Source organism: Trichomycterus rosablanca, chromosome 17 (genome assembly GCF_030014385.1).
Source record: "Trichomycterus rosablanca isolate fTriRos1 chromosome 17, fTriRos1.hap1, whole genome shotgun sequence".
In the NCBI taxonomy this organism is placed as follows: domain Eukaryota; kingdom Metazoa; phylum Chordata; class Actinopteri; order Siluriformes; family Trichomycteridae; genus Trichomycterus; species Trichomycterus rosablanca.
Window position 1 is genome coordinate 11,191,052 of NC_086004.1, and position 17,766 is coordinate 11,208,817.

A 17,766-nucleotide genomic window follows, 5' to 3' on the forward strand; every position below is an offset into this window, starting at 1 on the left:
TTAAACACACTGTATACGCTCAATATCGCCACCTGCCGGACTGTTTCTACACTCACTATCACTGTCCATATTATCAGCTCCACTTACCATATACAGTAGAAGCACTTTGTACGTAGTTCTACAATTACTGACTGTAGTCCATCTGTTTCTCTGCATGCTTTGTTAGCCTGCTTTTACCCTGTTCTTTAATGGTCAGGACCCCCACAGGGCCACCACAGAGCAGGTATTATTTAGGTGGTGGATCATTCTCTGCAATCAGACTATTTAACAATTCAGAATCAGAATCAGAATATCTTTATTGTCATTATACCAGGTATACCTTAATAATAATTAAGGTGCCATACTCTCAAGTGTTATAAACAATATTTAAAGACAAAATTTAAAAATTTACAGAATTTACAATGACAATAACAATAACACAAAAAATAGACTTTCTGTTCAGTAGAAAACTGGTGAAAATTTGCACATTACCCTTTGTAAACATTGTCTGAAAATTGCACAGTCCCATGTGTTTTAAATAACCTTATAAATAAATATTTAAGGTTCGTACCGCAGTGGGGTTGAAGCTATTTCTGAGCCGGTTTGTCTTTGTCTTAATAGTCCTATACCGCCTGCCTGACGGGAACAACTGAAACAGATGGTGGATGGGGTGAGATTTGTCCATAACAATTTTGTGAGCTCTCTGAATCCAAATAATTCCTAATCATTTATAATAAATACCATTTTTTGTATGCTATGCATACACCATAAAAAGTGTTTACATGTATATAGGACCATACTGTACATTTTTATTGTTATTGCTTGTTTTTATACTGTAAGTGAATGTCTGTATACAAGAAATTGTTGTAACAAAGAAATTTCCTGCAAAGGATCAATAAAGAATCTATCTATCTGTCTGTCTGTCTATCTATCTATCTATCTGTCTATCTATCTATCTATCTATCTATCTATCTATCTATCTTCAGCACTGCAGTGACACGGACATGGTGGTGGTGTGATAGTGTGTGTTGTGCTGGTATGAGTGGATAACATTTATATTTTCGGCATTTAGCAGACGCTCTTATCCAGAGCGACTTACAGAAATGCTTCCATAGTAAATATTACCATACTCTAGTTTAAGTAAACAACAGTCCAAGAACACAAATCTGCTAAAACCTGTAAGAACCAAAGTTTTTTTTTTTGTTGTTGAAAGAAATGTTAGTAAGTAAGTACAAGTCAGCTTAAGTGCTTAGTAAAGAGGTGATGAAGGTTTTTAATCGTTTTTTAAAGATAGCAAGAGACTCAGATGTTCAGACTGATGGAGGAAGTTCGTTCCACCACTTGGGTGCCAGTACAGAGAAGAGCCTTGATGCTTGTCTTCCTCTAGTCCTGGGTGGAGGATCAAGTCGAGCGAGACTAGTGGCTCGGAGATTGCGTGGTACAGAGCGGGGTTTGATCAGACCACGAAGGTAGCTTGGGGCAGCTACAGGAAGCCGGTGAAGAGAACGCAGCAGTGGGGTGATGTGGCAGTGTTTAGGTTGTCCACCAATAGTCCACCAACCAAAATATATATCCAGCCAACAGCGTCCCGTGTGCAGCATCCTGTGACCGCTTATGAAGATCTCAAAGATGACCAACTTAAACAGCAGCAATAGATGAGCGACCGTCTCTGACTTTACATCTACAAGGTGGACCAACTAGGTTGGAGTGGACAGTGAGTGGACACTGTGTAATACCTGCTCTGTAGTGGTCCTGTGGGGGTCCTGACCATTGAAGAACAGCATGAAAGAGGGCTCACAAAGCATGCAGAGAAGCAGATGGACTACAGTCAGTAATTGTAGAACTACAAAGTGCTTCTATATGGTAAGTGGAGCTGATAACATGGACAGTGAGTGTAGAAACAATGAGGTGCTTTTAATGTTATGGCTGATCGGTGTAGGACTTATGGGTGCCACCCATAAGGGGCAGTATAACGCTACTCGGAAGCAGGTCCGCTGTTCCGTGCCATCCTCTACTCCAGCCTGTATGGCAGCTCTGGGTGCAGATGAGCTCCTGTCAGTATTAATAGGAGGATATATGCGTCCAGAGCTCTCTCAGGCTCTGCGGGGACACACCGTCCACCGTCCTTTCTTCAGCTCTCTATATGCACTGATACAGACATCAGCTTCACAACCAGAACCATGGAGGTACTAGACGCGCTCAACCTGGGCGAACTTGCCCAATATTTCTCCAAAATTGCCATGTTCCCTGTTTTTGATCTCGCCTATTACATCGTGTCCATACTCTACCTGAAGTATGAACCGGGTAAGTCAACGATGGAATTTGTACTTGTGTCATATGTGTCGAATGTGTCATATAGGAAGTTTTCCAGTCTGTCAGCATGGGGTAATGTGACGTTGATGGGCATCTTTCACCTGCTTGATGTTCTTTTGAGTGCTTTCCACCTAATTATTCTGCACAAGTGTATATTTAGACCAGGGACTAATACCAGAGTAAGAATCAAGGGTCTGACCATGAGGAATTGTCTAATTGAAACTTGATCAAGGTGTCCGAAAATTGTTGAACAAAAAAGGTCTAATTTAAAGTGTAATGTAATGTAATATATATATATGTATGTGTGTGTGTATAAATATATATATATATATATATATATATATATATATACATGTCTGAAAATTGTTAAACAGTAACCTCAAAATCACTGTACACTGAGGTCTAATTTAAAGTGTAATACATATAAATATATATATATATATACACACAAATGTCTGAAAATTGTTGAACAGTAACCTCAAAATCACTGTACACTGGGTCTAACAAGGTCAAATTTAAAATGTAATACACACACACACACACACATATATATATATATATATATATATATATATATATATATATATATATATATATATATATATATATATATATATATATACAGTGTATCACAAAAGTGAGTACACCCCTCACATTTCTGCAGATATTTAAGTATATCTTTTCATGGGACAACACTGACAAAATGACACTTTGACACAATGAAAAGTAGTCTGTGTGCAGCTTATATAACAGTGTAAATTTATTCTTCCCTCAAAATAACTCAATATACAGCCATTAATGTCTAAACCACCGGCAACAAAAGTGAGTACACCCCTAAGAGACTACACCCCTAAATGTCCAAATTGAGCACTGCTTGTCATTTTCCCTCCAAAATGTCATGTGACTTGTTAGTGTTACTAGGTCTCAGGTGTGCATAGGGAGCAGGTGTGTTCAATTTGGTAGTACAGCTCTCACACTCTCTCATACTGGTCACTGAAAGTTCCAACATGGCACCTCATGGCAAAGAACTCTCTGAGGATCTTAAAAGACGAATTGTTGCGCTACATGAAAATGGCCAAGGCTACAAGAAGACTGCCAACACCCTGAAACTGAGCTGCAGCACAGTGGCCAAGATCATCCAGCGTTTTAAAAGAGCAGGGTCCACTCAGAACAGACCTCGCGTTGGTCGTCCAAAGAAGCTGAGTGCACGTGCTCAGCGTCACATCCAACTGCTGTCTTTGAAAGATAGGCGCAGGAGTGCTGTCAGCATTGCTGCAGAGATTGAAAAGGTGGGGGGTCAGCCTGTCAGTGCTCAGACCATACGCCGCACACTACATCAAATTGGTCTGCATGGCTGTCACCCCAGAAGGAAGCCTCTTCTGAAGTCTCTACACAAGAAAGCCCGCAAACAGTTTGCTGAAGACATGTCAACAAAGGACATGGATTACTGGAACCATGTCCTATGGTCTGATGAGACCAAGATTAATTTGTTTGGTTCAGATGGTCTCAAGCATGTGTGGCGGCAATCAGGTGAGGAGTACAAAGATAAGTGTGTCATGCCTACAGTCAAGCATGGTGGTGGGAATGCCATGGTCTGGGGCTGCATGAGTGCAGCAGGTGTTGGGGAGTTACATTTCATTGAGGGACACATGAACTCCAATATGTACTGTGAAATACTGAAGCAGAGCATGATCCCCTACTCCGGAAACTGGGTCGCAGGGCAGTGTTCCAGCATGATAATGACCCCAAACACACCTCTAAGACGACCACTGCTTTATTGAAGAGGCTGAGGGTAAAGGTGATGGACTGGCCAAGCATGTCTCCAGACCTAAACCCAATAGAACATCTTTGGGGCATCCTCAAGCGGAAGGTGGAGGAGCGCAAAGTCTCGAATATCCGCCAGCTCCATGATGTCGTCATGGAGGAGTGGAAAAGCATTCCAGTGGCAACCTGTGAAGCTCTGGTAAACTCCATGCCCAGGAGAGTTAAGGCAGTTCTGGGAAATAATGCTGGCCACACAAAATATTGACACTTTAGGAACTTTCACTAAGGGGTGTACTCACTTTTGTTGCCAGTGGTTTAGACATTAATGGCTGTATATTGAGTTATTTTGAGGGAAGAATAAATTTACACTGTTATATAAGCTGCACACAGACTACTTTTCATTGTGTCAAAGTGTCATTTTGTCAGTGTTGTCCCATGAAAAGATATACTTAAATATCTGCAGAAATGTGAGGGGTGTACTCACTTTTGTGATACACTGTATATATGTGTGTGTGTGTGTATATCTGTGTGTATATTTATAAATATATATTTGTGTGTCTATATATATATATATATATATATATATATATATATATATATATATATATATACATATGTGTGTGTATATATATATATATATATATATAAAAATGTGTGTACATGTGTTTATATATATATATATATATATATCTGTATATATTTGTGTGTATATATAAATATATATATATATATATATATATATATATGTATATGTTTGTGTATATATATATATATATATATATATATATATATATATATGTCTGTGTGTACATGTATATATAATGTACATTGACTTGAATGTTCTTGAATTTTCATCGACTTGCTGATTGCAACCATCAATCAATCTGTTCTGAACAACGTATCTTATATACATGTTTGCCAAACATGTATCCAAATGCCTCAACCCCCAAAACTTCAATAGTGCAGCTTTAAAATAAACCCACTAATCAGACACAGCTTTTCTAGCCTTTATCCAACCCATGTAGGTCCAATTAAAGCATGCCAGCTGTAAATGGACTCAACTGTATGTTATTGGTAATTATTAGTTTGTTTTTATATAGTTTTTTCAGCACTTATGTCTAGTGTTAAGTTACTCAGAGAACCCCCTCTACGAAATGTGATAGATGCACTTCACATGCTAGGAATAAATAGCCTTGCCTTAAATAGACAACTGCAAGAGGACGTGTCTGCACATGTAGCCTGTTAATATAAGAATGTAAGGGGTTAATACAAATGTATATACATTACAGTTAACAGTCAAAATACCTCTATTACTTTAGACAAACAAATGAATATCTAATCTCTATTTACTGCATCTGTAACATATAGGCAATGGATCTTAATATATCTACTGTATACACATTATACATATACAATATACTTATCCTGGATACTGACAAATGACATTTTTGGCCACTTGTTAGACCTTCAGTTTTTTCAGTTTTTATCATAAGCCACCTAGCCACCATACTGGTCAAGCCTTTGAAAGCTCTTTTTTAATTTCTTGGATTTATAATTTATTAGTAGTATTCTTAGCTTATAATTGTATTTTTTTTTTATTACAATCACAAATATAACAAGGGGGGTGGGTGGCACCTATCAAACATAGATCCTGAGAGGAGTTTATTGGATATATGTAGTGTAGGCACCAATTAGCTAACCTATTAGTTTGAATACTATTATGTCTATTTGACTGTGGGAGGAAACCAGAGCACCTGGAGAAAACCCACACAGACAGACACAGGGAGAACATGCAAACTCCACACATAAAGGACCCTAACCGCCCCACCTGGGGATCGAACCCAGGACCTCCTTGCTGTGAGGCAACATTGCTAACCACTTAGCCACCATGCCGCCCCAGATTGATGGTAGTCAAGTCCAAGTCTTTGGTTTAAGTGTTGGCTTAAACATCCACTCAGTCACTTCATCACACCTTGGGGAAATTTATAGCACCCATTTGCATCTTTTTGAGAAGTGGAAAGAAAACTTCCAAAAAAGCATACCAAGAGAAAACCCACACATATGCAGAAAAAATACAACATACCTTCCATAAAGTAACCAATAGCAGGTCTGTAAGAGCCATGTAGCTGTGTAGCACCCACTATCTTAGCTGTACAGTCGTGCCACATTTAATAAACTACACTGACCAGCCATAACATTAAAACAACCTTTTTTTTATCTACACACATTGTCCATTTAATTGGCTTTCCTTACCATATAGAAGCACTTTGTAGTTCTACAATGACTGACTGTAGTCCATCTGTTTCTCTGCATGCTTTGTTAGCCCCCTTTCATGCTGTTCTTCAATGGTCAGGACTCTCCCAGGACCAGTACAGAGCAGGTATTATTTGGGTGGTGGATCATTCTCAGCACTGCAGTGACACTGACATGGTGGTGGTGTGTTAGTGTGTGTTGTGCTGGTATGAGTAGATAAGACACAGCAGCGCTGCTGATGTTTTTACACACTTCACTGTGACTGCTGGACTGAGAATAGTCCACCAACCAAAAACATCCAGCCAACAGCGCCCGTGATGAAGGTCTAGAAGATGACCAACTCAAACAGCAGCAATAGATGAGCGATCGTCTCTGACTTTATATCTACAAGGTGGACCAACTAGGTAGGAGTGTCTAATAGAGTGGACAGTGAGTGGACAAGGGATGTAAAAACTCCAGCAGCGCTGCTGTGTCTGATCCACTCATACCAGCACAACACACACTAACACACCACCACCATGTCAGTGTGACTGCAGTGCTGAGAATGATCCACCACCAAAATAATACCTGCTCTGTAGTCATCCTGTGGGGGGTCCTGACAATTAAGGAACAGGGTGAAAGCAGGCTAAAAAAGTATGTAGAGAAACAGATGGACTACAGTCAGTAATTGCAGAACTACAAAGTGCTTCTATATAATAAGTGGAGCTGATAAAATGGACAGTGACAAGGAGGTGGTTTTAATGTTATGGCTGATCGGTGTATAGTACCATTCTGAATTTTTTTTAATAACTTGCAATGTTTACAATACACTTTCACCGCCCTTCAACATACAATACAAACACACATTAAGTTTGCTCCCAAGCCTTTCAGTGTACTTGTAAACTCAAAGCCACAAAAGCTCAGTCTCACAGCATTTTGAAATGCCTCATGAACAAATGTCACCATTTGAGCATGTTGGAGGTCAAAGATTGAAGCAGGCTTGCCAGTTGCTTTGAATGAATTGCACTGTGCTGATGTTTATTTTTAGTCACCATTTGATAGGATCATTTCTCCTTCGGAACGTCTGGTGGCCACACCTGTTCCATAAGATCTGTATGTCTGTGGATTTTTGGAGGCAGGGAAAGACTCCTGGATATCACATTTCTTTTCTATATGTGTTGAATATAAGTTTTTAGTCAGGTTCTTCTCAAGCTGCTGTCACTTTGATGTCTGGCTGATATTTCATGTGATTGCTTGTGACAGCATTTACTAAAATAGATAAGCCGATATTTCGGGACATTATTATTAGAATGTCTTGATCTCATTTCATTTTCAATCCAATTTTGGTTAAGGGAGCCTGATAAATATATAAGTATAAGTATAACAACCGAAACTGTCAGGCATAACATTAAAACCACCTACTTGTTTTTTACCATATAGAATTACTTTGTAGTTCTACAATTACTGACTGTAGTCCATCTATTTCTCTGCATGCTTTTTTAGCCTGCTTTCACCCTGTTCTTCAATGGTCAGGACCCCCACAGAGCCGGTATTATTTAGGTGGTGGATGATCCTCAGCACTGCACTGACACGGACATGGTGGTTGTGCGTTAGTGTGTGTTGTGCTGGTATGAGTAGATCAGACACAGCAATGCTGATGTAGTTTTTAAACACCTCACTGTCACTGCTGGACTGAGAATAGTCCACCAACCGAAAATATCAGCGTCCTGTGACCACTGATGAAGGTCTAGAAGATGACCAACTCAAACAGCAGCAATAGATGTAGAGACTTTACATCTACACAGTGGACCAACTAGGTAGGAGCGTCTAATAGAGTGGACAGTGAGTGGACACGGGATTTAAAAACTCCAGCAGAGCTGCTGTGCTCATACCAGCACAACACACACTAACACACCACCACCATGTCAGTGTCACTGCAGTACTGAGAATGATCCACCACCTAAATAATACCGGCTCTGTAGTGGTCCTGGGAGAGTCCTGACCATTGAAGAAAATCATGAAAGGGGGCTAACAAAGCATGCAGAGAAACAGATGGACTACAGTCAGTAATTGTAGAACTACAAAGTGTTTCTATATGGTAAGAAACAAGGAGGTGGTTTTAATGTTATGGCTGATCAGTGTACAGTACAATGAAATAATTTTCCACATATCCTATATATTATAATTGTGATCAGCCCAGGCTGTACAACTTTCTACAATATGGATGGTTCCCTGTAGAAAGGTTGTAGCCTTGAATCGAACATTGGGGGGTACCAAGTCTACTGGGTGTGTTCCTGCCATTCTAAAACGTTCCTGCCATATCAACAGCTGATGGGAGCACTGACAGATTCTAATATAACATAAAGCTATTGAGTGGAATATGTATACAGTATATACTGTAGGGGGACATTTTGAGCAAATTTGAATATTGTGGCATGTATATATTGTGATTACGACTATGACCTCGAGTTTCCCACAGTTCCTTGTCATTATTTGATATTCAGGTGTATAGGTGTATAAATCTTAAAACATCATAACCTGAGCTCTCATTATGTCACAGAAATATATAAAATAAGATAATTATCCAGAACCTCTGTTCGCAGGCTCGGTGGAGGTGTCCCGCAAAAGCCCCGTGGCCTCGTGGCTCTGCGCAATGCTCTACTGCTTTGGGAGCTACATCCTAGCAGACATCATACTCGGACACAGCCCCATCGACTATTTCCATAATAACAGCCACATTCTCCTGGCCTCAGCTGTATGGTAAGAGTCTTTAGTCTGTTTCAGTAACCAGACACCTTGTAGCCCACGTGTAGGCAGTTGGCAGGCTGGCAGACTGATTTGTGTCAAATTTACATGCGTTTATGCAAGTTCTTACTGGTCAAACCATTATATTCTATGTAGCCTGTTTACATAATGATAATGAACATTCATATAGAGATTTCCAAAGTGATTTCTGATTAAGATAATGAGCACTATACTTTCTACCCAGTTCACTCAGAGTATGTGTCTTTAAGATGTAAATAAACTCTAATTTCTTTTACACAATAATCAACCCCCATTAGACACATCATAGTTTCATATCAACAAGTCACTTTTTAGCAAATAAAAACAGCATACCGTTGTAAATACAGTTCATAACAGTTCATTACTACACATGCTAATCAAAGAATAGAATTGGAGTTGGTATCACCACACCATTGCGGAGTGTTTGAAGTCGCAATGGATTGGCATCCTGTCTGGGGTGTATTACTGCATTGTGCCCAGTGATTCCACAACAGTTGCTAACAGGTGTAATAAATCAGTTATATAAACAAAACGATATGCTTCCAACTTTACAGCAAGAGTTTAGAGAAAGCCCTTTCCTGTTCCAGCATGGGCGGCACGGTGGCTTAGTGGGTAGCATTGTTGCCTCACAGCAAGAAGGTCCTGGGTTAGATCCCCAGGTGGGGCGGTCCGGGTCCTTTCTGTGCGGAGTTTGCATGTTCTCCCCGTGTCTGCGTGGGTTTCCTCCAGGAGCTCTGGTTTCCTCCCACAGTCCAAAAACATGCAGTCAGGTTAATTGGAGACACTGAACTGCCCTATAAGTGTGTCTGCCCTGCGATGGACTGGCGTCCCGTCCAGGGTGTTACTGTGTGCCTTGCGCCCGTTGAAAGGCTGGGATAGGCTCCAGAAACCCCCCTGCACGACCCTAATTGGATAAGCGTAAGCAGATAAGAAAATGAATGAATGAATGAATGTTCCAGCATGACTGTGCCCCATGCACAAAGCAAGGTCTATAAAAACATGAAGAAAATCTTGGTTTAAAGACACTCCCAGACCTCAGCCACACTGAACTCGCCAGGCGTCTACATACAGACATGATTGGCTATGTCTCTCTCATGATGGATTGGCATCCTGTCCAGGGTGTGTTACTGCATTGCGCCCAATGATTCCATGGAAACCAGACCCACTGTGATCCTGACCAGTATAAAGCAGTAGTATACAGCAGGCACAGTGGCACAGCTAGTAAAATAAGTGCCACACATTAACATGAGGACCTGGGTTTGAATACTTAGTCTTTCCACGTCAGCACCTGATTTTCTCCAGGTGTTTCTGTTTCCGTCTACCTTCCTTCTACCTGGTACTACACCGACTAGGCATAACATTATGACCACTGACAGGTGAAGTGAATAACACTGGTTATCTTTTATCAAGGGACCTGTTATTGGGTGGGATATATTAGGCAGCAAGTGAACATTTTATCCTCAAAGGTGATGTGTTAGAAGCAGGAAAAATGGGCAAGCGTAAGGATTTGGCAGTGTGATGCTTTGGGTAATGTTCTGCTGGGAAACCTTGGGTCCTGCCATCCATTTGGATGTTACTTTGACACGTACCACCTACTTAAGCATTGTTGCAGACCATGTACACCCTTTCATGGAAACAGTATTCTCTGATAGCTGTGGATAATGCACCCTGCCACAAAGCAAAAATGCTTCAGGAATAGTTTGAGGAGCACAAGGAGCACAATGGTTTCAGGAGGTGTTGATTTGGCCTCCAAAATCCCCAGGTCTTAATCCAATCGAGCATCTGTGGGATGTGCTGGACAAAGTCCGATCCACTGAGGTCCCACCTTGCAATTTACGAGAGTTAAAGGATCTGCTGCTGACATCTTGGTGCCAGATACCACAGCACACAGTCTAGTGGAGTCCATACCTCAACGGGTCAGGGCTGTTTTGGCAGCAAAACAGGGACCAACACAATATTAGGAAGGTGGTCATAATGTTATGCCTGATCGGTGTATGTCCAGGGCACTGTACCCTTTATGATCCTAAACAGGATGAGAAGATTAGTGTAAATATTCAGGTGATTTCTATTCAGCCACTTTTGGGCACTTAAGCAAGGCCCTATTGGCTCTAGGCATGTCCTAAAATGGCTCCAGTGCTTAAACCTTAGCCTCCAAACAAGCTGGGATCACATAGAGACCATTTTCATTGTCCTGTATATACTGTATGTGTATTTGTGTATGACACAAAAGGCATTTTAAAAGAAAAAGGCATTTTTTCTATCTAAGCATGACGCATTTATTTATAATGTATTATCGTTTACGCTTTTTTTCTTTTTAAACATCACAGGTATCTCATCTTCTACTGCCCCCTTAACTTATTCTACAAATGTGTCGCATTCCTGCCCATCAAACTTGTGCTGGTAGCCCTGAAGGAAGTTGTCCGCACTCGCAAAATTGCTGCCGGGGTGCACCACGCTCACCATGCCTATCACCACGGCTGGTTCATCATGATCATTACTGGCTACGTCAAGGGTAAGTATGGGAAGCATGATACCAATCCAGCATTTTAGGGAATTATCAGATTGGGACATTCCTGTCTTATAATAATGTAAAGATACCAATCAGAGTCAGAGCGGGTCTGGTCCTACCTGAAAACGCAAGGCAGGAATACCCTGGAAAGGGCCCCAAGGCATTGCATTGTGAAGATAGTTTCGGGGGGTATCAAATAATGCACAATGCAATGCAATGTGCTGATGAAGTAAGGTCAAGAATGGCAACTGGCATGGCCTTGATGATCAAATTGACAAGGATGTAAATTAGCACCATTACCGAGCTATGGTTGATGAAAGCCTTGGTTTGGCCAGTAGCCACATATGGATGTGAAGCCTGGACACTGAGGAAAGAAGAAGAGGACTTTAGGCTTTTGAGATCAAGTGCATCAGAAACTACATTAAGTCAAGTTACGCATGTGATGAGGCACCCACTTGACAACATTGAAGGACTTGTGGAAGGACTCCCCCTAGGACACCCTTCCTAATAATTTGGTTCAGGGATTTTAGTTGACACAAATATTGCTACTTGCAACATTGTGGGGACACTTTGGGGAAGGTTTTTACCTCTTCTTTACCTCCTCTTGCAAGATTGTGCCCCTGTGCACCAAGCACAGTCCATAAAGACATTTAAGAGGTTTGAAAATTTGGAATGTGGAACTCCAGTGGCCTAGACAGAGGCCTCTCCATAACCCCACTTATCACCTCAGCTTCCAAACAATGGATTAATTGGAATTAATTAATTGCTCTCCACTGAATAGGCACCATTACCCACAAATACACTCTAACATCTTGTAAAAATCCTTACCAGAAGAGTGGCGACTGGTAACACAACACCATACATTTGTTAGCAAGAAAGAACACATGGCTTGTTCTTGAGGAGTGACCTTAGGCTTAAAATACATGAAGCAAGAGTATCAGTTACTCAGTTAAGATGATCTTAAGCTCAAGAATAAGCCCCAATGCTGGGAAGTGTGTTAAATCTGTTATTGCCGCCAAGGCGAGAAAGTCTGGTCAATATCAAAATCAAATTATATGAACACAAAATGTTGAAAACAAATTATATGAACACAAAATGTAGACATCTCCTGGTGCAATGTGCACGTGTCCATATTAGTGCGAAACGTGCAGTTACTCCTGATCAGATAACGCTTGCTTATTCTGTTCCTTTCCTCCTAGGGTCTGGAGTGGCTCTCATGTCAAATTTTGAGCAACTGCTGCGTGGAGTGTGGAGGCCGGAGACCAACGAAATTCTCAACATGTCATTGTGAGTATCTCATTACTGAGCACTAATTAAACTTCAGGTTCCTCAACAACAGTGTTGTTAGTTATACAGTTACACGCTGCTGTCATGCTGCTGAAATAAAATGAGAAGAAACGAAAGATTCATGAGAAGAAACTAAAGATTCGTGAAATCTTCATGAATATTTAAGACTAATGTAAAATAATGGGGTTGTTTTTTACACTTATACACTGACAATAACACAAGTATAATATAAAACACTGAAATACAATTAACAACCATTAAAAATCAATCAAAAATACAATAAAACCTGCACTTTACCTTTATTTTTTCCTTATGCCTCTTAATTAGTGGGCAGAACAAATAAGCAGCAATAATTAAGAGAGGTTTAGTGTTTCTATGTTGTTCTTTTAATACATTAAGTTACATTATTTTTTTTAATGATAAGCATTGTACACTCTCTCAGAAAAGCTGATTCTTACCATTTCTCAGAACCTCGTAACACAAGTTTAAAAGTGAAACAGGAGGGCCGCTAAGGTGGCGCAGCGGTAAAAACACATGCTGTAACCATGCAAACATGCTGAAAATGCATAAAGAAAATATATGTTTATAAAAAAAAAGTGAAACAGGAGAAAAATCCAGCTGAACACAGATACATGTGGAGCTTTCAGAGTAAATTGGATGATTATTCCACACAAGTGCAGATTTTTTTACCGCACCACTGAAGCCGAGCACTGAGCAAAGCAGCAGTCGCACACACGTTGAGTTTAAGGGTACAAATTTCTCGATGAAGGATGTTGACATTTATTTATTTATTAAATTTTTCACCCTTTTCTCCCCCTTTAGCACATCCAATTGTTCAATTTTGCATCGTGCTTGCTCTCTGTCTATGCCGAACCCTGCCCTGACAGAGGAGATCGAAGCTAACCCATATCCCCTCCGAAACATGGGCAGCAGCCAGATGCATTTGCCACCCACACATTGACGAGTTTGGCGCCACCTAGCGTTGCATGCGGAGAGACACACCCTAAGGGCACTCTTCCTCATCTCTGTGCAGGCGTCTCTAATCAGCCATCAGAGGTCGTAATCACATTCTGACAGAGAGAGACCCACATCCGGTTCTTTGTCCCACCCCCCAACTGAGCAACCGGCCAGTCGTTGCTCATACAGCCACTCAGCTTCGAACTGGTGGTACAATGTACTCAGAATCCAGCCCTGGTTGCAGCGTGTCTTATTACCGCTGCGCCACCTGAGCGGCTTAGGATGTTGACTTTTAAAGATTTTGAGTTTAGGGGACATTGAGTTACAAGGTACCACTGTATTTGCTCTTGATTATGTGTTCACTTTTTATGTATTAGACTAACATAAATGTAATCTACTGAGGTGATTGGAATGCACCTCATGAGCCATACTGCACAATTTGAGTGCTAGAAGACTGCAATGTTTAAAGTAACATATTCATTTCATTTCTGAACTGTATAGTTCCACCAGCAGTCCTGATAATGCCACTCTGTATGTGTTTGCAGCCCTACCAAAGCCAGTCTGTATGGAGCCATTCTGTTTACACTTCAGGAGGCGCACTGGCTTCCTGTGTCCAAGAGCACTCTGATCTGTCTCTTCACTCTCTTAATGGCTACTTCTAAGGTAAGGCCTGTATTCTTTTCTTTGAAAACAATGGTAGGACTGGATTGAGATTTGAATAGTAAGGAGATAATGAGTATGTTGCATGTATATACATTAAGTTCCAGAAGTATTAAAACTCTAGGTAAAGATGAGTAAAAAGCTCATTTCGCAATTAGTACTTTGTGAAACCTCCCTTAGCCAACATAAGGGCACAAACTCCTCTCCTGTAGTGTTGATAAGATTGTAAGAGCAATCTTAGAGTCCAAGAGCTCTCCTCAATTAGGGGAATCTTACAGATTCTGTAGGTTCTCATCAGCTCTCCTTGCCTTGTGTCTAGAAATAAAGGCACCATCCCTACACGTGGTAGAAATGAAACAGAACCCAACATACATAGCTCCAATTCAAGGCAGAATAATACTGTGGCTGAAAAAGCACAAACTAAATAGGGGAAAATTTACAAAGAAAATAACCACTTGATACAAAGTAACAAAGGAATAATTTTTATAAAATATAATAACCACAAACCCCTAGGAAGGGAAAGGGATAGAATAGAACATAACGAGAACTTTCTGCTCCCCAGCATGTTTTTTGTTTGTTTATTTGGATTTTTAACGTCATGTTTTACACCCTTTGGTTACATCCACAACAGAAACGGTAGTTTCAGCCTTGCTATTAGTCGGCTAGAGGCTTACACAGACACACGATTGGCTGTATATGTATAATGGGTGGGACAATGGCTGAACAGGGTTTCGTTATAACTGCTGCAATTATGGCCTCTTTTGGCTGATCGATGGCGCTTGCACAATGAGACGAGCGATAATGGAGGTAGGTTTGTGACTCTCCAAGTGTGAATCGGATCCACATATGAACCTCGCCTCATGCAGGTGGAAAGATGGGCCGGTACTGCACATTTGTTGGAGGGAGCACGGGGTGACGAATTACCTCGGGTCATTGGATACGAGAAAATGGATTTTGCTTACTCCTGTTGTCTTTATCTTATATTATACAAATCTGCTACATTCAAAACTTGTACTACAATAAACTACAGTCTACCAACTACCAGCATTTCATATAGTCCAGACTGTGACATACACAACTGTTATGAACTATTTAGCATCGTAATATAGATAATCTAATAAACTCTTCTTTTGTAGGTGGTTATGACTGCTCGCCACTCTCACGGATCTCCCTTTGCTTTTGTGGAGTCATGGGTGTCCCATGTGCTGTTTGGCTCCCCTCTTGCTGTCGAAGACGCTCACGATCACCACTACTCTGCTCCAGGAGCTGCCGTCGCCCCTTCCTCTCCAGCCAAAACCAAGGAGGAACTGAGCGAAGGCACTCGCAAGAGAAAGGCCAAGAAAGCCGAGTAGAACTTAAACTTCTTGTTAGAATTTAAACGAAAAAGAAAAAGAAATAAAACAACTGCTGGTGTTTGTTCATGGGTAATTTGGTAATACAGGGGTTTCTATTATTCTATTTCTCACTTGACGGGGTGTTCAGTCTGATGTTCACCAATGCGAGTTTCTTGTTTTTAAATGGTGCTTTAAATGACCGGTACTATGTAGGACCTCTGTAAATAGTTCACCAATATTTCTCATCCTTCCTAATACTATGCAGTGTACTTATCTATTTATTTCATTTTCCTGGTAAATTTAGTGTGCTTCTTTATTTATTTCATGTATTGTGTACATTGCTTTTCATTAGCCAAGATCCCTCACTTGTCAGTGGTGAACTACCTAATGGACATTGTCACTGGATCATCAAGGCCAATGAAAGAGTGAACCAGTCCCAGCCAGGTTACATTCAAGAAATCACTCTCAAGGCAACATATGGATTCTGAATGAACTGCCAAAGAATGCACACAACATGAACAATCTTTACACCATATTGCATCTGGCCATACAGTTTTACAAATAAATATATTTTCCAATCAATACTGTTGCTTTACTATTATTCATAAAGATGTAATGGTTATCTAATGGAAAAGGAGTAGGGGGTAAGAACTCTGGGGTGTCTTGGGGTCCTGTTCACGAGTGTTGGGAAGAGGGTTTCGAATGCAGTCAGTGTACCAGACCATAGTAGCAAAGAGGGAGTTAAGCCATAAAGCAAGGCTTTAAATTTACCGGTCTATCTGTGTCCACACCCTCACCTATGGTCATTAGGCTCAGAGGCATCTGGAATGGACCTTTACTGAGTGTTCCTTACATTTACTTTGACTTTAATTTGATTACAGACAGTTTGAACACAAGATATTTCATGTTTTATCTGCTCAGCTTCATTTCATTTATTAATAAACATTTATTCCTGCATTTCAGGCCTGTAACACATTCCAAAAAAAGTTGGGACGGGGGCAATTTAGGGCTAGTAATGAGGTGAAAAAATTTAATAATGATGTGACTCCAAACAACAGGTGGTTGTAATCATGGTTTGGTACAAAAGCAGCATCTAGGAAAGGCTGAGTCTTGGATGAGCAAAGATGATCAGAGGATCTCCAGTTTGTCAACAAATGCGTGAGAAAATGATTGAAGTGTTTAAAAACAAGCTGAACGCTTGTGATCTTCCATCCCTCAGACGGCACTGCATCAAGAACCACCACTCAACAATAGCTAATATAACCACATGGACAAGGGATTACTTTGGCAAACCTTTGTCAAGCACAACAATACAGAGTTCACAAATGCCACTTAAAAATTTACTGTGAAAAAAGAAGCCTTATGTTAACCATGTCTAGAAACAGCATCAAGTTCTCTGGGTTCAGAGGCATCTAGGATGGACCATTACTGAGTGGAAGTGTATGTTGTGGTCAGACAAATCATTCTAGATCTTTTTCTGGAAAAAAAAGGATGCAGTGTGGTCCAGATCAAAGACAAAAAGAACCATCCAGACTGTTATCAGGAACAAGTCCAAAAAACAGGGTCTGTCATGGTATGGGGCAGCATTAATGCAGAAAAGTACACTGAGATCTTAGAGCGACATATACTGCCTTTGAGACGTCATCTTTTCCAGGGACGTCCATGCATTTTTCAACAAGACAATGCAAAACCACATGCTGCACACATTACAAAGGCATAACTGCGAAACAAGAAAATACAGATACTGGCCTGACCTGCCTGCAGTCCTGATCTGACTTCAATACAGAATGTGTGGAGACTTTTAAAACAGAAAAGGCAACAACGACAACCCTGTACTGTTGTACACCTTAAGACGTGTTTGCAGGAAGAATGGGACAAAATAAAACCTGATACACTAAATCACTTGGGATCATCCATGCCAAAACATTTAACTGTTGTGAGAAGGAA

At 40.6% G+C, this 17,766-nt stretch overlaps 1 protein-coding gene across 1 annotated transcript; it reads left to right on the forward strand.

The window, feature by feature from the left end:
* Positions 1-2,052: 2,052 nt before the first annotated feature.
* tmem38a (transmembrane protein 38A) lies at positions 2,053-16,401 on the forward strand. Its single transcript, XM_063012736.1, has 6 exons — positions 2,053-2,283; positions 8,892-9,048; positions 11,400-11,584; positions 12,781-12,868; positions 14,371-14,488; positions 15,622-16,401. Exons 1-6 carry the CDS (start codon positions 2,160-2,162, stop codon positions 15,835-15,837), a joined length of 888 nt encoding a protein of 295 aa, XP_062868806.1. The 5' UTR covers positions 2,053-2,159; the 3' UTR covers positions 15,838-16,401.
* The last annotated feature ends 1,365 nt before the right edge of the window (positions 16,402-17,766 follow it).